This window comes from Myotis nattereri (assembly GCF_964212035.1).
Source record: "Myotis nattereri genome assembly, chromosome: 14".
Classification (NCBI taxonomy): domain Eukaryota; kingdom Metazoa; phylum Chordata; class Mammalia; order Chiroptera; family Vespertilionidae; genus Myotis; species Myotis nattereri.
In genome coordinates, this window is record NC_138089.1 from 49,677,138 (window position 1) to 49,697,333 (window position 20,196).

Consider the following 20,196-nt stretch of genomic DNA (forward strand, 5'->3'; position numbering starts at 1 on the left):
GAAGAAACTTGGAAAAAAAAACAAACTATGAAGCTATCCAGATGGCTCATTAGGTTGTATCTTTCAAGTTACAGATATCCTGAAATGTTAACACCGTTTCATTCTTTGTGTTTTTTCCCTTTCTTCCTAGAATATTTTCCTTCTTGGATATAGTAACTTTGTGCCGATGTGCACAGATTTCCAAGGTAAAATATCAACCAGATTTTTCATCAGTAACTCTCAAGCTTTATTAGAATGTGGATGAGTTTCAGTTCAAGTAAATAGTTAAAAATTAAAATGTCATCTTTTATATTTAATGTAACACACTCTTGTCATAATTCCATATTTGATGATAAACAATGTATATCAAGAATACAAGCTTGAAAATACAAAGGTTGCATCAAGTCTTTCTTTAATGGTCTCAATAAATGTATCTTTTTCACCCCAATCCCTCCTCCTTTACTCCCACCTCCCAGGCTTGGAACATCTTAGCCCTGGATGGAAGCAACTGGCAAAGAATAGACCTTTTTAACTTTCAAACAGATGTAGAGGTAAGTTAACTGTGTTTTAGACAAAAGACTTTTTAAGAAGATAAGTGAACTGCTCCTTTTCCCCTGCATGTTTCTTGTGTTGCATTTAGATTTAATACTAAGGTGGCAAGAGGTAGAATAGAGGGTGGGGATAAGGGGGAGAGATCAACCAGAGGAGTTGTATGCATGCATATAAGCCCAACCAATGGACACAGACAACAGGGGGGGCAAGGGCAAGAGTTGGGGGGGTATATGGGGGGGGGAATGAGGTCACATATGTAATACCTTAATCAATAAAGAAATTAAAGATTGAAGAAAAAAAAAGAGGTAGAATAGAGAGGGGAACCTAGAAGATATTTCCATGCATCCAGACCAAAATGCTGCTTGTATTTTACTTTGCTCTGTATTGGTAACAGATTACTTTTTTCATATTTATAATCTGAGTTTTACCACTTAGCTTCTTAAAGCCTCAACACCTGCCTCATTAACACCTGCTTCTCTGATTTAATATGAGGGGACAATTGACAAATAGTTGTTGATCTGAAAGATCCACTGAGAATTCTAAATTCACCATTACGAATGGAGAAAGGGCCCAGCCAGTGTGGCTCAGTGGTTGAGCATCCACCTATGAACTAGGAGGTCACGATTTGATTCCCGGTCAGGGCACGTGCCTGGGTTGCAGCCTCGATCCCTAATAGGGCACATGCAGGAGGCAGCCAATCAGTGATTCTCATCATTGATGTTTCTATCTCTCCCTCTCTTTTTCTCTCTGAAATCAATAAAAATTTTAAAAATAAAATAAATAAAGAAGAATGGAGAAAGGGCAGCAGCACGAGCCAGGAGTGAGGCAAGGTGTCACTGAAGTGTCACTCCAGCTTGGCCACTTGAGCCATATAATTTCTCAGTGCCTCGGTTTTGTTGCCTATAAAATAATCTTTAAAGCCTCTTACAATTTCGAGATTCTGGTATATTTATCTGGAAATATGTATACCTCTGTTTAAGAGTGGTAAATCTGACCAAATGAGAAAATTTTATTTTATAACAGCTTTAATATTAATATTCAGTTTCTGAACTTGCTAAATTTCAGGTTATTGTTCAGTTAGATAAGCAACCTGAAAAACAGAATTTCTCTCCAACTTTCTTGGTTCCAGGGTCGAGTGGTGGAAAACATCTCCAAGCGCTGTGGCGGGTTCCTGCGGAAGCTCAGCTTGCGAGGCTGCATTGGTGTTGGGGATTCCTCCCTGAAGTAAGTCGAACCTCAGTGGTTCGCCAGCCACAGCAGGTTGTAGCTGACATTTCCATCGGCGAAAATACACTAAGCATCTTGTGTGCTTTTCTTCTGTTAAATTCTTTCCTGGTGATTTGCTGAGAGCAGGGTGGGGAACTTTTTTTCTGCCAAGGGCCATGTGGATATTTGTAACATCATTCCGGGGCCATACAGAATTATCAGCTTAAAAGTCAGCCTGCTATATTTGGTCACACATTTAATTAACTCACCCCTAATGCCATGGCAGGGCCAGACCCAATGACTTTGTGGGCCTTATACAGCCTGCAGGCCGGGCATTCCCTGGTGTAGAGTAGTGACAGACCATGACTTTGGGGTCAGTAGGGACAGAACCCCAAGCTCTTCTGTGTGCACATTAAAGTTTGAGGAGCACTAGTAGTTATAATCAGCAGTAACATATTGTACGCTTAAAATTTTATTTAGTGAATATATCTCATGTTAAGTGTTCTTTGTCCAATAATATAAAAATTTTAAGTTTGAGGAGCACTGTTGTAAATGTGAATGTATATACACGCCCTCTAGTGGCTGCCTGGCAACTTGCAGGGAGATTTAAAATGTGTTCTCTTTAGGACCTTTGCACAGAACTGCCGAAACATCGAACACTTAAACCTCAATGGGTGCACAAAAATCACTGACAGGTAAGTAGGGAAAATTAGTTTGGTGACTAATTGGCTATGGGGAGACAGAGAGGAGAGAGACATGGTTGAAAATATCTTTAGTGCCTCTGCTCTTTCTCAGCACGTGTTACAGTCTTAGCAGATTCTGCGCCAAGCTGAAACATCTGGATCTGACCTCCTGCGTGTCCATCACCAACAGCTCCTTAAAGGGCATCAGGTACGAGGACCTGTTGTTTGTGGTCAAGAGAAGCACCCAAAGCTCTGAACACCTTGGTGTGTCTGACACCTTTCTAATGGTCACAGGGGTCCTCTCTCCCCAGTGATTTACTAAACTCAGTGTTGGTAATGCATGCTCTGCAGGCTAGACTGCACATGCGTGGTTGTGTTCCTTGTTCTCTCAGCGAGGGCTGCCGGAACCTGGAGTACCTGAACCTCTCGTGGTGTGATCAGATCACGAAGGATGGCATCGAGGCCCTGGTGCGCGGCTGCCGAGGCCTGAAGGCCCTGCTCCTGCGGGGCTGCACGCAGGTACCAGGACTGACACAGCCGCGCTGACTACCGATATCTAAAGTTAGGGTGGGCGCTTGATGAGGGCCTTGCTGTTGCATTTTCCTTGGTGCCCCACTGTTCTCTCACCTAGTTCCATCCCTCTTGTCTTCTCCGTCCCAGTTAGAAGACGAAGCTCTAAAACACATTCAGAACTACTGCCATGAGCTCGTGAGCCTCAACCTCCAGTCCTGCCCAGTAAGTAGCGTGCCTTTCCGCTGTGCACCCTCCCACTCGTGTCCTCCCTCAGAAACTGCGGGGGGGAGGGGGCCCCCTCACGCACCCAGGCAGGCAGGATGATTGCCACACCTGACCTCTTATCCTGTGTCCTTCTGTGATCTGTCCATTTGTCACAAGACGAAACACCACTGTCAACAGAAAGGCCCGTGCACAGCCTCTAACACTCCCCTGTACATGATGTAGCTCGGGGTCGGCTGTTTAAGATATTAGGAGGGCTGTTACTGGCCTCATCAGTCCATGGTAAGGCCTCAGTGTCTTTTTTTATTTATTTATAAACGGGGGATGATGACACTTCTCACATTGTGTCAGTAAATAAAAAGGAACAACAGACATGAGGATGCTTTAGGAATAAGGGCATGTGGCAGGGCAGGGCGTCCTTTCCAGCAGCGCGTGAGCCTGGGAAAAGCTGCGGTTCCTCTCCCCTGCCCTTGGAAATGCTGAAACTGAGGATGCTTTCTACATATACTGGTTTCTCAGGCAAGAAGTCCCTTGCATTTGGGATTTTAGCGCGTGAATCATAAATCTCTAGAGTCCCTGATAATGGGAGGTAAAGGAGAAGCTATCTTCTGGACATATATTAACTGAGGGGCCTGCAGCTGTTCAAAGTCAGACCTTGAATTGCATGTAGGCTAGCACTGGCTGTGACTTGAAATCCTATATAATAAAACCCTAATATGGCTGTGACTTGAAATCCTTCTATCTAATAAAGAGGGGATATGCTAATTGAGCCTCACGCTGTCGCAAAGATGGCATCACCCACAGCCAATAAAGAGGGAATATGCTAATTGACTGCCCCGCCCTCAAAGATGGCGGTGCCCACAGCCAATAAGGAGGGAATATGCTAATTGGCTTCCCCATCCTCAAAGATGGCGGCACCGACAGCCACAAGATGGCGGCACGCAGACGCCTCAGCACGCGTCACATACCTGCCTCTGGAGACCCCTAGTCCCTTCAGCCTCCCAGGGATGCCTGAGACTCAGGTAACCAGAGCCGGCCAAGGCTTGCACAGCCAGCAGTGGCAGCAGCAGAGGTGTGATGGGCATCACCTTCCCCTGATTGCCAGGTCACCTCCTGCCCCTGAAGGCTCCCAGACTGTGAGAGGGGGCAGGCCGGGCTGAGGGTCCCCCCTACAGTGCATGAATTTTCATGCACCGGGCCTCTAGTCCTATATAATAAAAGGGCAATATGCAAATTGACCCTAACAGCAGAACCACTGGGAATGACTGGTCACTATGACACACACTGACCACCAGGGGGCAGACGCTCAATGCAGGAGCTCCCCCCTGGTGATCAGTGTGCTCCCACAGGGGGAGCTCTGCTCAGCCACAAGCCAAGCTGACGGCTGCCAGCACAGTGATGGTGGCGGGAGCCTCTCCCGCCTCCTCAGCAGTGCTAAGAATGTCCAACTGCAGCTTAGGCCTGCTCCCTGCTGGCAAGTAGACATCCCCTGAGGGCTCCCGGGCTGCCAGAGGGATGTCTGACTGCCAGCTTAGGCCCAATCCCCCGGGGGAGCGGGCCTAAGCCAGCAGGTGGATATCCCCCAAGGGGTCCCAGACTGCGAGAGGGCATAGGCCGGGTGGCTGACGGACCCCCCTGAGTGCACAAATTTTTGTGCACCGGGCCTCTAGTCCTATCTAATAAAAGAGAAACATGGTAATTGGCGTACGACCGCTACCCTTCCCATTGGCTAATCAGGGCAATATGCAAATTAACTGCCAGCCAAGATGGCGGCCGGCAGCCAGGCAGCTTGAAACTAACATGAGGCTTGCTTGCTTCAGTGACGGAGGACTCCAACGTTCCCCGCCTGCCGCTGCAGGCCTCTGAGCTGCAACTCTAAGCAACTGTGTAACAAATATAGAAGCTAAACAAAACCCCAGAAACCTGCTTTAGTCCCTGGGCTTCAGCCAGCAGGATCGCAACATTGTAAGCAAAGGCCAGAAACCTACTTTCAGCAGCGGAGGCCTAAGAGCTGGAGCCAAGCCTCAAAGCTAAAGCTGGGCCAGAATAAAAAAGAAAAAAAAAGAAAAAAAGGAACGGTTGGGAGCTTCAGTCACCCCCAGCCTGAAAACAGCCCTCAGCCCCTCACCCAGACTGGCCAGGCACCCCAGTGGGGACCCCCACCCTGAAGGGTGTGTGACCAGTTGCAAACAGCCATCATCCCCTCACCCAGGCTGGCCAGGCATCCCAGTGGGAACCCCCACCCTGATCCAGGACACCCTTCAGGGCAAACCAGCCGGCACCCACCCGTGCACCAGGCCTCTACCCTATATAGTAAAAGGGTAATATGCCTCCCAGCATCGGGATCAGCAGAGCCGTGAGGCCCCCCGGCACCGGGATCAGCGTGACGGGGCAGCGCCCAAACCCCCTGATCGCTCTGTGGCTCTGTGTGTGACAGGGGGCGGGGCCACAACCTCCCTATCCACCCTGCTCTGTTCGTGACAGGGGAAGGCCCCCCAACCCCCTGATCAGCCCTGCTCTGTGCCTGATAGGGGGGAGCTCCCCAACCCCCTGATTGGCCCTGCTCTGTGTGTGACAGGGTGTGGCGCCCCAACCTCCCCCCCCCCCATGGGCCCTGCTCTGTGTGTGACAGGGTAGAGCCATAACCTCCCCATCGGCCCTGCCCTGAGTGTGAGAGTGGCGGCGCCCCAACCCCCTGATTGGCCCTGTTCTGAGCCCGACCAGGGGCTGCACCTAGGGATTGGGCCTGCCCTTGCCACCCGGGAGCAGGCCTAAGCCAGCAGGTCGTTATCTCCCGAGGGGTCCCAGACTGTGAGAGGGCACAGGCTGGGCTGAGGGACTCCCCTCCCCCATGAGTGCACAAATTTTTGTGCACCTGGCCTCTAGTATATAATAAAACCCTAATATGCAAATTGACTGAACAGCTGAACAACATGCACTGACCACCAGGGTGCAGACACTCCACACTGGAGCTGGCCCTGGTGGTCAGTGCGTTCCCACAGGGGGAGCGCTGCCCAGCTAGAAGCCGGGATCATGGCTGGCAAGCGCAGTGGCGATGGCAGGAGCCTCTCCCGCCTCCGCGGCAGCACTAAGGAGCAGCAAGCAGGCGGGCAGTAAGGAGTGAGGGGTCCGGGACTGCGAGAGGGCACAGGCCGGGCTGAGGGAGCCCCTCCCCTCAAACACCCCACTCCCACTGCACTGGGCCTCTAGTATAGCATAAATGCATTTTTTATCTCCACCTAAATTAGTATATATAAATAAAGATGTTATTTTGAATATTATCAATAATTTAGTGATTTATTTAACTTTTCCATTATAGACACATAGCATTTATATGGTAGATAACTAAAGCATTAATCTATAGAAACTCAACCAAAAATTAATGTCACTTAGCCAAGTCTCATGAGCTTTTTATTTAATCTGATTTTTAATATAAGTTTATGAATTTTTCCTGAAAATCCAATGAATCTGGGAAGGTAAGTGGAATTTTAAAATATCGCTCTCATTAGTAATGCTGGAATATTTTTAAAGCTGTGCAGAAAGAACATCAATACCCGTCTGTCGAGTACATCACTTTATTTTGTTTAAATTACGAGGTTGCAGTGCTGGTAACTGGCAACCTAGACCAGTGGACCATCAGTAGATCCACATTTCAGTTTCCTGTGCCTTCTGACCTGCCTTCCTGTTTTGGGTTCCCAGCGCATTACGGACGAAGGCGTGGTACAGATCTGCAGGGGCTGCCCCCGGCTGCAGGCCCTCTGCCTGTCTGGCTGCAGCAACCTCACGGACACCTCTCTCACAGCCCTGGCGTTGAACTGCCCGAGACTTCAGTGAGTGTGCATGCCTTCCGCTTTGCAGCTCAGACTGTGGTGGGCTGACCAGGAGGGTTTCCATTGGAGGGGAAAGGCTTGCCATCTGGTGGAACAGGTGCTGGCGGAGGGGGCAGTGGTTACGTTGTTGTTGGATGGGTCAGGGCGGGACAGTGTGGCACCCAGTTCATTTTGGAATGTAGGGGCAGTGTCCACCACCAGGGAATAGGAACCTTAATGTCTTGACAGACCGCACAGGCCCACCTGATTTGCCTCATCCTGTTATTGGTATCAGAGCGATCTGATCATGAGCAGGATGACAGCCTTGCTTCCAAATGTCACCAGTTTAGTTTCTCCTCTAAACCAGCTGCTAAATGGACAGGAGCGGGGAGGGGCAAGGGAATCCCAATCTCCCTATTTATCATCTCTTAGCCAGAAGAAAAGTTTTGTTTTAACAAAAAATGATTTATTTTTTGATTTGCCACATAATACAGTGAATATTAAGTCTTTAATAATGGCAACAAAATACTAATCATAGCTAATATCCGTTGAACTCTACATTAGGCATTATCTCATTTATTAATGCTCTGCGTTAGGCATTATCTCCTTTAATCCTCACCACATCTCTAGGAGGTAGGTACTGCTATGTCACATGTCTTGCAGAGGAGAAACTGAGACTCAAAGAAAACCACATAATTTGTCCTGGATCACATGATGAGTAAGAAGTAAACTCGAATTTGAACTTGTGGAGTTTGCCTTCAAAACCAGCAATCTTAGCCCCTCCCTATCCAGTAGGCAGGAAAAAGATGCTTGTTTAATTATTATTTTAAATATAATTTATTGGTTTCAGAGAGGAAAGGCGAGGGAGAGAAACAACAATGATGAGAGAGAATCCTTGATCAGCCGCCTCCTTTGTGCCCCACACTGGGGATTGAGCCCGCAGCTTGGGCATATGCCTCACCCGGGAATCGAACAGTGACCTCGTGGTTCATAGGTTGATGCTCAACCACTGAGCCACGCTGGCCGGGCTGCTTTTATTATTTTTTATTTGCTAGTGGAACTGATTTCTCTTGCTTGTATCAGTTACATATCTTATAAAGGTTGTCTTTTTTATCTTTTGCCTATTTTTTTTTTACTGTTGTATTAGGGAAGATTCTAGATAATTTTGATATTTCTGCATAAAAGGAATCTGGGATTAAAACTGGTCAGAAAGGAGGTTAAAGTTATTGCTATAAGAGTATTTAACTTAAAAATGTTATTTATGCATCCATCCTGTTAAGCATGGGTATTGAGAATTAACTCTATCTCTCACTGGCTATAAATTTTAAGTTTTCCTATACGGTAACTGAGAATTTCAGTAAATGCAGTATTTATCATGATTTTGTTGAGTAAAAGTTCATTTTAGTTGTGTTTAAAGATAACAATATTGGGAAAATATTTAAAAACAGCAGCAGCAACAGTGTACTGTACTGTGTGGGAAGATTCCTGGCTTCCTGTCCCGAATTTCGGATGGGACTTTGGGATTCAGGGCAGGTCCCGTTCCTCCCTAAGTTTCGTTCTCCTCGTCCTTCCAGTGGGGACAGTATCTGCATTACCACCTTAGGGCTGTTACCAGAAGCAAGAGTGTCAAGGAGCAGAAGGAACTCGAGTGTGCGCCATAGAGGCTGAGTTTCTGTTGCTGACCAGTCGCTGCTTTTTTCTCCTTATCCCAGGATTTTGGAGGCTGCCCGGTGTTCCCATTTGACCGATGCAGGCTTTACACTCTTAGCTCGGGTAAGGCGAAGGTTTTAAAAACCAAACCAAACCCTAATTCACCTCCCCCCTCAGAGTGATTGGAGTGGTTCTGGAGGGTGGGAAAAGTAAACAGGCACCAAGTCGAAGAGTCCTCAGGGTGTGCCGTGCCCTTTCCCCAGCTGGTCAGAAAGCTGGGCGGTCTAGAGGGATTTGTAGCAGGTCTAGACCTCTCGCATGTGGTCTCCCTGGGAGGAGATGGCCTTCCTTCTACAGACCCGACCATGCAGCCTCTCACTGGGCTAAGCTGCCTCTGCAAATGCAGACCCCTGTGGGGGCCTCTGGCCTGCTGCCAGTAACCCTTTCCTGGGGCTGCTGGTACACTCTGTGGCTCAGCGCCCCACCTCAGGCCCTCAAAGGACCTGTTCTGTTCTGGCATCTGTGAAGGCTGGGCAACTACCTTCCAGGATGCGAGGACATGCAGCCAGGGCAGCCCCATTCCCATTCCCAAGTGGATGTGATTCAAAGGGCACCTGCTTATGCTGGCTGACGGGGTGCTTTGGGAACAGGGCAAGCTCCCAGGGCTGCCCTCACACCAACTGCGTGGTGAGAGATGTCTGTGGACTCTTTCAGAATTGCCATGACCTCGAGAAGATGGATCTGGAAGAATGTGTCCTGGTGAGTGGACGCCCCGTGCTCTGCAGGGCTGCCCCTCAGTCCCTGACCAACAGCCAGGCATAGCTAGGCACGCCGATGGGCTGTAGTTCAGACCCTCCTTGTCCAGGGTAGGATCAGGGCTGGGGAACTCTGAAGGCCCTGGCAGTGGGATGTGTAAACTTTGGACTGCCCTCAGGCATCAGCCAGCCACAGCCCAGAAGTTCAAAGTTGCTCCATCTTTTGCCAAACATTAAGAAACAAAATTCTTATTTTCACAGAACTAAAGAGAAAAATAAGCTTGCATGTCCAGGATGAGGTGACTACATAGAATCCTGGGGGACCTTCCTTCCCCACTCCCCCTTTGTCCAAACCCTACCTCCAGCCCCCTTAGGCTCCAAGAGACTGAAGAAGCTGAGTCTCCAGCGGTGGGCAGACGGGGTTGCTGATGACAGAGGGGCCCTGTCCGAGTCTTTTATTCTCTTTTGCTCCTTGATGCTCACGTTCAGAAGCCAGAGTCAGGTGTTAAGTTGTGGTGTAGAAGCCACACTAACCCAGCGTGTCTCTCTCCAGATAACCGACAGCACGCTCATCCAGCTCTCCATTCACTGTCCTAACCTGCAAGCCCTGGTGAGTCTGAGTGGGTGTGACACTGTTCACCTCACCACAGCAGGAATCTGGGTTTCCTTCCCGTAAAGGTAGCATCATTCTTGGTTTCAAAGGTCTATATTGTTGGGCTAATGTGGGAGACAGGGTATCTTAATGTTCCTGCTTTCCTTTTAGGATATGAACCTAATTTAGGGGCCCATGCCCTTACCATTTAAGTTCCTGTTCATCATGTCAGGCAGAGTGAGAATTAGCATGTTAACGTGATATAACCTCAGGTTGAGGCCAACCTTGAGTTATATTTGCACTTCATATCTGCACATAGATATATAATCCCTTCTCTGTATAAGCATGTATATGGAAAAGGAACTAGAACATATTAAAAAGGTCCAAAATGAGCAGTGGAGTAGCAGTGGCACCCCATGCACCCCTCACATCCAGCTGTTTGACCAGAGCGGGGAGTGGGATGGAACCCTGCTCATGGAGCAAGGCCCTGGACACTGTGCTACCTACACTCAGTCCATCCGCAGCCCGGAGTGACTCAGGCACTGTGGGCACGATTTTATCTGAGCGGAAAAAAAGGAAGCTCAAAGCCGTTAAGGAACCTGCCCAGAGTTACACAACTGCTCGGGGACCACAGGTCTTCCCAGTCCTGGAATACACAACAGATTTCCTTCAGTCATGAATGTACATGAATCTACCTGTACCATTCTGTTTCCCACCTACATATTACAGATAGTTTTGTAGTCTGATGTCTTTTCTCCCCAGATTCCATATAAGTGAGATCATAAGGTATTCATCTGACATTTCACTTGGCACAATGCTCTAGGGTCCATCCATATTGTCATAAATGGCAAGATTTCCTTTTTTTTATGGCTGAATATGCCACTGTGTATGTGCATCTGTCTCACATTTTCTTTACCCATGTTTCTGATGGTGGACACTTGGGTTGTTTCCACTTCTTGCCTGTTGTAAATAATGCTGCAGCGAACATGGGGCTGTATATATCTTTTTGAACTGTTTTCTTTTTCTTTGAAAACTGTAAAAGTGAAATTGCTGGATCATCTCTAATAGTTGTATTTAACCCTTTTCGGTCCAACGTGGAGGCTGACTCGACAGACCAGGCGCTAGCAGGTACAACGTCGAGGCTGAGACACCGCAAACTGGTTCAACATTCAATCCCGTCAATTAATTTGGACCAGACTGTTTGAATTCCAAAAATAAAACTGGACCACAAAGGGTTAAACTTTTTTTTTTTTAATGAACCTTCTACTGTTTTCACTAGTAATTGCACCAATTTACATGGCCGTCAATGCAAAAAGGGTTCCCTTTTCCCACATCCTAATCACTTGTTTTTATAAGTCATTCTATCAGGTGTGTGTTTTTATGCCAATACTGTACTGAAATCTAACTACATTGGAGCATGCCTCCAGCTTTGTGCTTCTTAAGTCAATTGCTTGGACTTATTAGGGTCTTTTGTGGTTCTGTGCATTTTAGGATGTTCTGTTTGTGAAAAATGCCATAGGATTGCATTGAATCTGTAGATTGCTTTGGGTAGTATGAACATTTCAATATTAATTTTCAAGCATGGAATTTGTGTCAATTTCTTTCATACATGCCTAGTAGTTTTCAGTGTATAGGCCTTTAACATTCTGGTTAAATTTATTTCTAGGTGTTTTATTTATTTTTCATGCAGATGTTAAGTGGGATTTTCTTAATTTCTTTTTCTGATAATTTATTAGTGTATAGAAACACAACATATTTTTGTATATTGCTTTTGTGTCCTAAAACTTCCCTGAACACATTTGTAGGTCTATTGTGTATTCAGTTAGAAGCCTGCCCATCAGGCTGCGGCTGTAAGCTGATAGGCCTCTTTGACAAGACTGAGCTCCTGGGTCTGTTGGTTCTTGCTGTGCCCTTGAGGTGGCAGCTGTTTAAGAACATGCTCTGTTGGTTACAGTTCTGTGGGGCCCACCAGAGCCAAGAGATGTAGGTATTCCCTGGCGGCAGCTGCAATATCTGGGGCACCAGACATGAAGAGACGGTGGTGCCCACCAGGAAAGGGCAAAAGCCCGTTTTAAAAAATGGCATCTTCCCGGTAAAGGCAGGAGTGCAAAGATGGCACCTAGTCTCCATCACCAGAGAGCGCCCCAAGGTTCCCCTGAATGGGTGTCTGATCAGATGCCTACCCCTCGTGCTCCTCTCATTTTCCCAGGGTCCCACCCTGGGCAGGCGTGTCCCGTAAGATCTGCTGCAACCTTGTGGCTTTGAGCCTGTTGTTTTCAAAGCTAGTTCTTTTGGGGGCCTGTCACTCAGGTGTAAGTCTTAAAAGTCAGGGAGTGGGGGTGGGGCAACGTGGGTTTTTAACCCTTCCCTCCCCAGGGAGAAGCTCCGGGTTTTGGTGCACCCTCTGACTCTGGGTCCCGCACTGCGAGTGGCTGGCGTTTCTGGTGAGATTGTGTCCCAGCCCCTCCTACCGGCTTTGTCACGGGCCTTCCCTCACTGGTCCAATGTGTAGGAGGTGCTAAGCCAGCTTTTAGGCTTTTTTCAGAGGAAGTTGTTCCATGTGTAGCTGTAGATTGTACCTGGGAGGTGAGCTCAGGATTGAACCAGACCATCCCCTGCAATTCTGACTTGCTTTTATATTCAGGAAGGTGAGAGAAACCACTCCCCAGCTGCAGCAGTCCCCCGGCCAAAGGCCCCCCGCCCCCCTTGCTTTGTGTTCGACCCTGTAGATAAATGGTTGCTCCCCTGGCTTTTCCCAGGGTATACGCATTAGAATGAGGGTCTTGGAAACATGTTGTCCTCTCCCTCCTGCAGAGCCTGTCCCACTGTGAGCTCATCACAGATGATGGAATCCTGCACCTGAGCAATAGCACCTGTGGCCATGAGAGGCTGCAAGTACTGGAACTGGACAACTGCCTCCTCATCACCGATGTGGCCCTGGAGCACCTGGAGCACTGCCGTGGCCTGGAGCGCCTGGAGCTGTATGACTGCCAGCAGGTTACCCGCGCAGGCATCAAGCGGATGCGGGTAAGTGTGGGGCAGGAGCCGTACACCTGGCAGTTTCTAAGCAAGCAACAAACACACCAAGAATCAACATGCACGTCTGTCCCACAGAAATCTAAATGCCTCCTGAGACTTCTTCAGAATTCCTTAATCAGACCCCAGCCTTACAGGGAAAGGGGCCGGAAGTCATTACCAGTAGGAGGTACATGTGGTCTTGGCTAATTTCCAGGCGAGAGCACTAATAGAATGTGGCTTGCTTTTGACACATAGCATGTTCAAGAAAACAAAGTTTTTAACTTTGCATTTACAGGCCAAAAGCAGCCCGGGATGCTACAGCTGGTGGGAACTCCATTGGGGGCCAGTGACTACCCAGGAGCAGAAATATTACTAGTTTTCCTTTATCTTTGGAAGGTGCTGTTTTAGGGGATGTATTATGTAAACAGGAGCAGCTCTAGCCTACCCCTGAAATTCTTTTTGCACTATTTGCCTAATGGTAAAGTGAAGCCAATTCCCCGTGGAAAACTACAGGCTTTTCTAGGACTATGCCTATAATTCCAAAAATATCAGTGTAAAGATTATTCCACCTTTTTCTTCTGTTTCCAGGCTCAGCTCCCTCATGTCAAAGTCCATGCCTACTTTGCACCCGTCACACCACCGACAGCAGTGGGAGGAAGTGGCCACCGGCTGTGCAGGTGTTGTGTCATTCTCTGACAGCAGCTGCAGGGCCCAACTCCAGAGAAGACCCAAGTCTTCCCTACCTTCTCCACGGTCACCGAAATCTGTTGAGTCTCCATTGGGAAAGGTATTTACAGGTAAAAGACTTCTGTAGGGATTGCAGTAACTTTGGCGATAGTTTTGACTTTAGTCTGCTGCGATACAATCAAATCAAAGCCTTGTCAGTAAACACACAGCAAGAGTGGCTTCAGTGCAGCCAGGATCCTGCAAGAAACCTGATTTTTTAACAAGGTGGGTTTACCTTCTTAGGGACAAGAGTTCTGTCCTCAGCTTTGTCAGCATTCCTCAGACCATCAGTGTTAGCACAAATGGAGCAGAAAAACCAAGCTATTGATTTTCTACCTGATACTTAAGATAGTGGCCTACTTTAATTCACAACAATTCCATTTTGATTAGCAGGGCTTTTCCACTTTGACGCACCTTTATCAAAGTGACTGTACTGCAAATTCATAATACCTAATAGTTTTGTATGTGGAAGGCATGTTAAGTTTCTGAGACACCAAAGAAATGAGGACTCTACACTGGGTGAAGCAGGGTCTTCACCTATTTCTGTCAACTTGGGGGACCAAATAAAACAGTCAACCCTGAGTTCAAGTTGCCCGATTGGAAATTAGAAGCTCTGGTGTACACTATAGCACAGTTTTATTATAGGAGAAAAGCTAATGTCATATCTCACAAAACTTGGGGGACCTTAAAGCAATAGAATTGAATAAGGCTTAAGAAATAATGAATTAAAAATAATGAATGGATGCATGTAGAATGGGTGTAATTTTTTCCAACTTTATTTTAAAATCTTAGAAATCAAGTTACACCAGAACTAGTCAAAAGTTTTATACATTTAAAACTCAGATCAGTCAAGTGTTGGCACCTTTTAGACTCAAAATATAAAAATGAATAAACCATTTCAATGCTTAAGTCAGGGTTTTATTGCTATAATCTATGGCAGGTAAATCTGAGCAAAACCACTTTCCAAATTCAAGGCCTTCCTAATTGTTATCTAAGCATCTGATAAGATGATCTAGTTTCTGCCTGTGCTGTCCACATTTGTGATCTTTATTAATTAAAATTAGGAGCCCACCACCACCCTTCCTAGCAACCACTCCTGGACTGGAGTCCAGAGCTTGTGAGAAGCATAAGTGAAACGGCAAACAAGGTGTTCTTTTCCCATTACTAGCAGTACTTCTAGGTGGGCAGTTTTAGAGGTATTCAGGACACGCTGCTTCTAGGAAGAGAGGGCATGTACACAGAACCCCATAAATCGATTTAACGGGATTACCAGAATAAGCATTCAAGACTTGATGATTTTATTGCTTTATGATAAACTCTGGTATTCACAGGTCTAAAAATTGTGTATACCACAGTAGTTATTTAAATATACATTTGCAACATCATGTAGGGGAGAAATGACTGATGCTATTTAAATAAAACAAAACATATACCACAGACCTGCTTCAGTGATTATGAATTACAGTTTCTATTTTATGTAAATGGGCCTTCTATACATTATCTATCACAGCTACTTTACTCAATGACCCATTTATTAAACAGGAGAACCTCTAATAAGAAAAGAAAGTTACTAGAATAACATTACCTCTCAGTTGCAGCAGCTTTGAGAAAACCACCTGGGTCTCAACTCTTATAACATTTGGACTGGTGTGTCCTCAGAACATACATGTGGAGCCTCTCTCTTCTGTGACACTGGCAGGAACTGGGATTTTAAATGACACACACACTTGCAAAACAATCAGAAAACATTTATTATACAGAAATGTATACATCCTACTATTAAAAAAAAAACAAAGTAGCAAATCTGCTGGTGCCATAATTTAACTTGTTTCACTGGGACAGACTAATGCTCAATACCACTTGGTGTGTGATTTCAAGTTTGATGAGCTTTTAACTTTTTTACCCCACTTCTAAAACCCTATGAGGAATTCAGAATAGCACACAGCATTGAATGACATTTATTGTTCCATAAATCTTGAGACTCAAAAAGGAATGCTAAATCGACAAGCAAAACTAAAACAATTAATAGAAACTCTCTTCTTTCCCAAGTGATTGGTACAGAAAACATGTGCTCATACATAAGCAAAGGGAACATGACAGAAAGGAAGGCTCTCCTGCTTTATGGCCTATAAGCGTTACAGATATTTTAAAACCAAAGATGGAAACAGACACAGTGCTTCTTTGTATCAGACACCCCCCACTCCCTTAAGTAGTTCATCTTCTGGGAAAGATTTTAAATTCAAAATGACTCATTCCTATCTCTGCCCAAAGAAAAGGAGCAAATACATTCAAGACACCTGGGTAAATGGACAGAGTTGCTATAATTAAAATGGAATTGAATTTTAAAAACAAGTTGGGTGTGCTACACCACAGGCCTCAACAATTCTTGCTGAGGAATTTTGGGAAAAGCTTTAAAGAGTAGGAAAAATTGCAAAAACAGTGGGTTCTCTTTGATAAGTACACTGGCTGACAAGAAGTTGGTTTTGTGAAAAAAGACAAATTTTTTATAGAAAAACTATATGTGGTGTATAAAAAGGCCTCTAAATAATCACCAGAATGTTTACTCATGATTGTACCAAAGCTCAATATTTGAGAAGTGTAAGGAGTTTACATGATACAATTTAGTGTTTGATTTATGATGTCTAGTGTTCCAAGAATAATTTCAGCTTGTTGATAAAGACTCCTTGACACCATGTCAGAACCTATACTTTTTCTCCTGCTTACCTATTTCCAGTATCTGGGGTCGGGCTTTAAAAATGTTTAAGAGGATGGTGTGGGGATGAGTTGGGAAGGGCAGTCGAAGACAGAGGGATGGAGGAAAAAGAAAGAAAACCACTTAATTTTTAAAAGGCAATGGGGCTTGAAAATGAAAACCAGAAATAAAATGCTAAAAATGGAAGCAGAAGCAAAAGTTTGTCAATAAATCTGTGACAAAGCAAAAACACAAAGTCTTTGTACCTATTAGGATTTACACTGATCCTCTCACCAAGGTACTCTTGATAATGCAGCTCGCTTCCAGCCCGTCTTCCTGCTTGGCTCATCCCAATCTGGCATGATCACGTGAGACGCACACCCTTAGACACGCTTCTTCCGAGAAGTGCCAAGCCTCTTACCTGACCACCAGTCACTGTATCAGCACATCGCATCTCTGCAGACAGGCTCCCTGCTGGCTCCACAACAGCACTGTCCCAGTCCAGGTCAGCAGGAGGTTCAGGCCAAACTGGCACAGAAAGGTAAATGCCCACAGTAGGTTTTTACATTCATCTCCAAACCACATACAGTGTAAAAAGACAGCCAGGGCTGCTTTGAGGAACTCTTCTCTACTGGCCTCTGCTAGAGAGGCAGGCAGCCCAGCCTGCCCCGCGGCCCCAGAGCAGCGTGCTGTCCCGACGTGCTCACTCTCACGAGGATGCTTGGCTATGGCAGTGACAGTGAGGAGAGTCGCCTCTCACACAGCTCATTAGAAAGGTCATCTTGTGTTTTCAATATGAAACATTCATACAGTAAAATCCAATCCCAAGACTTCTTGGATTCAGTCTTCACACACTTTTAAGCGTGACTTTATTTGGTAATGAATACAGTTCAGACTATATAAGAAATCACTTCAAAATTATGTGGATACCACCACTATTTTCAACTGCAGAAAAAGGAAAGAGAAATTACAAATTACAGCTTTTTTTTTAGCCAGACTTAGGAAAATTGGGACTATTAAATTGAAACTCCCAGAAATTGACAACCTCCTCCCCAGTTCATCTGTAATCTTTAAGTAATTTTACAGAAAAAAAGCTGATTAACTTGCTCCGGCTCTTCTTCCCTAAGGTAGCTTCATGTACACATTTCCTTTTAGACATTTGCTTTTTGATGTCTGGCCGATACTCCCAACAGCACCCTGCACCTATACTACTTGCCAGTGAGGGGCTGGAGGAGGGGGTATCAAGACACACAGCAAAGTGCTGTCGGCAAGAGCTGGAGGAAGGACAGTCAGCTCTATACAAAACAACAAATTGTAAACGGAGGGCTTATAGCCACCTTTTCTAGAAATAATTTTTGAACTCCACAGAGGTAGATCTGAAACATTTAAAAAACACATCACTACTTTTGCCTGATGCCCTCATGTTCTCAGGAAACGTGGAGACACAGTACAGGCATCCATCAAGGAACAAATGAATTTTTTCATGAGCACAAATTCTGAAGAACAGTGCACTGAGATTGGAGGGGATATCCCGTGATGCCCGACATTGGGAATGGCTACCACTTTCACAGAACACAAACACACAATTAATTCAATGTGCATTTCCTTCTTTAGATAATGTGAGTTTTGTAGAGTAAAAACTGTATTGCTCTGAGAACAAAAAATTGAGAAGGTTATCAAGCTGAAGATGTTTGTGAAAGTAAAGGATAAAGTGAACCAGTTTACAGTTAAACTCAACATTGCAAGTAACTTGATGGCACATGAAACATGCCAGGCAAAAAGTGAAATCGTAATTTTAGCACTGTTTTGGGCGAATCCCTTCCAAGAGTGACTTTCAAGAAAGGGTGACACATACATGTTGTTCTCTGAAGTGCAGCTTCTGTGCTAAGACTAGATTTAGATTTGAACCTGTCAGACTTTTAAAAATACGTTCTTACAGAATACTATAAAGACAATTTTTAAAATGGCAATAAGTACATACTTATCAATAATTACTTTAAATGTAAATAGATACATATACCAATAAAAAGTCATAGGATGGCTGAATGGATTAAACATCATAACCCATCTGTCTATATTCTACTTCCAAGAGACCATCTTTCAACTGAAAGACAGACTGAAAGTGAAGGGATGGAAAAATATTCCACACAAACAGAAATGAAAAGAAAGCTGGAGTAAGCAATACTTTACACCTGACAAAATAGACTTTAAAACAACAAATGGAGGCCCTGGCTGGGTAGCTCAGTTGGTTAGAGCACGGTCCCAATAGGCCAAGGTTGTGGGTTTGAGTCCCTGGTCAGGGCACATACAAGAAGCAACCGATGAATGTATAAGTATGTGGAACAACATAATTTTACGAGTCAACTCAAGAAGAGGGTAAAACAATAGTAAACACCTAATACCCAATGTAGGAAAGCGCACGTAAATATATAAGGCAATTATTAACGGGAATAAAAGGAGACCTCCACGGTCATACAATAATAGCAGGGATTTTAATATCCCACTCACATCAATGGATAGAGAGCATCCAGTCAGAAAATTAAGAAAATAATGGTCTTGGATGTCACATCAGGTAAGATCGTCTTAATAGACATTTATAGAACATTTCACCTAAAAACTGCAGAGTACAGATTTTTTCCAAGTGCACATTGAACATTCTCCAGTATAGATCATGTTAGGGCACAAAACAAGCCTCAATAAATTCAAGAAGACTGAAGTCATACCAAATATCTGTTCCAACCACAATGGCATATAACTAGAAATCAACTATAGGAAGAAAACTGAAGAAAAAACCCCCACAAACGTGAAGCCTAAAGAACATTCTAATATACAACCAATGGATCAAAGAGAAAATCGGATAAAAATCTATCTTGAACCCCCCAAACCCCCGCAATTTATGGGATGCAGCAAAAGCAGACTAAGTTCCTAATTATACACTTGCGCCAGGTCTCAGCTCTCTTTCAACTTCAGTCCTTAAAGGACCTCAATGATTCCTACAGCTTTGAGTCACCACTGACATGCTGAAGGCTTCCAAACTTACATCTCAAGCCTAGGCCTGAGAGAGATGTAATCAAATGCCAACTTGCCATCGCTACATATCTACAATGGAACTCTGGACTGTTTTTCCCCAACCAAACCTACCTCTACTGGGACCACTATCTGCCCAGTCCCTCTTCCAAGAGTCACAACCACTCAACTGGAGTCCAGCAGAACCCTGTCTACAAATGTGTAAGATACCATCACCTCTCACCTGGATGACATCTCCTGCCTCGTCTTTCTATCTTCCCATCTGTCTCCACAGAGTTGCAAGAGTGAAAGAAAAATCTAACTATATCACTCCTTTGTTTAAACTTCATTGACTTCCCAGTGCATCCAAATCAAATCTAAACTGCCTCACCAGGTCTTGCATACCAGACTCTGCCTCTCACTTTGTCTCTATCTTGCTCTGCTCACCCCTCACACACTGCATGGTAGCAACATGGCCTTTTAAACCTCCTAAGAAGCCAAGGTCTTTCCCTCGCACGCTGCTTTGGGATACTCCTCATACGATCAGTCCCTTCTCCAGTTATCAGCATTAATGATACCACCTCAGAGAGGACTTGCCCAACAGCTTCATATCCCCCTACCCAGATTCCTCTCATCCATAAATACCCCACACTTTCCCATTCCTCCGTGGCACTTAAAATATTTGTAATTATGTGCATCTGTTGGCCAGTTCTGATTTGCTTTCCCCACTATAGTAAGTTCAAGACTTGTCTAGCACCACAAGCATGGTGTCTGACAAAGGTGCTCAGTAAAA

General features: G+C 45.3%; 2 protein-coding genes across 5 annotated transcripts in view; one reads left to right on the forward strand and one right to left on the reverse strand.

Annotated features, from left to right (window-relative positions):
• The window catches only part of FBXL2 (F-box and leucine rich repeat protein 2), a 46,422-nt gene extending 27,876 nt beyond the window's left edge, over positions 1-18,546 (forward strand). The window contains exons 3-16 of one of the 3 annotated variants that reach the window (XR_013996800.1): positions 131-185; positions 456-530; positions 1,661-1,755; positions 2,364-2,432; positions 2,533-2,628; positions 2,813-2,939; positions 3,081-3,155; positions 6,855-6,985; positions 8,677-8,737; positions 9,329-9,373; positions 9,923-9,979; positions 12,776-12,988; positions 13,568-13,776; positions 16,714-18,546. Coding sequence is in view for 2 of the 3 variants with exons in the window: in XM_081106208.1 (XP_080962334.1) it covers positions 131-185; positions 456-530; positions 1,661-1,755; positions 2,364-2,432; positions 2,533-2,628; positions 2,813-2,939; positions 3,081-3,155; positions 6,855-6,985; positions 8,677-8,737; positions 9,329-9,373; positions 9,923-9,979; positions 12,776-12,988; positions 13,568-13,675 (1,207 nt within the window). In the remaining variant the exon portion in view is untranslated. Of the gene's footprint in view, positions 1-130; positions 186-455; positions 531-1,660; positions 1,756-2,363; positions 2,433-2,513; positions 2,629-2,812; positions 2,940-3,080; positions 3,156-6,854; positions 6,986-8,676; positions 8,738-9,328; positions 9,374-9,922; positions 9,980-12,775; positions 12,989-13,567; positions 15,448-16,713 lie in introns of those variants that run through there. The other 2 variants (XM_081106209.1, XM_081106208.1) reach the window with 2 other exon arrangements.
• UBP1 (upstream binding protein 1) overlaps positions 15,433-20,196 on the reverse strand; it is a 41,317-nt gene continuing 36,553 nt past the window's right edge. For both annotated transcript variants that reach the window (XM_081106207.1, XM_081106206.1), the window contains one exon: positions 15,433-17,342. In XM_081106207.1, coding sequence (XP_080962333.1) covers positions 17,305-17,342 — 38 coding nt within the window. In that variant the 3' untranslated portion in view covers positions 15,433-17,304. The remainder of the gene's footprint in view (positions 17,343-20,196) is intronic.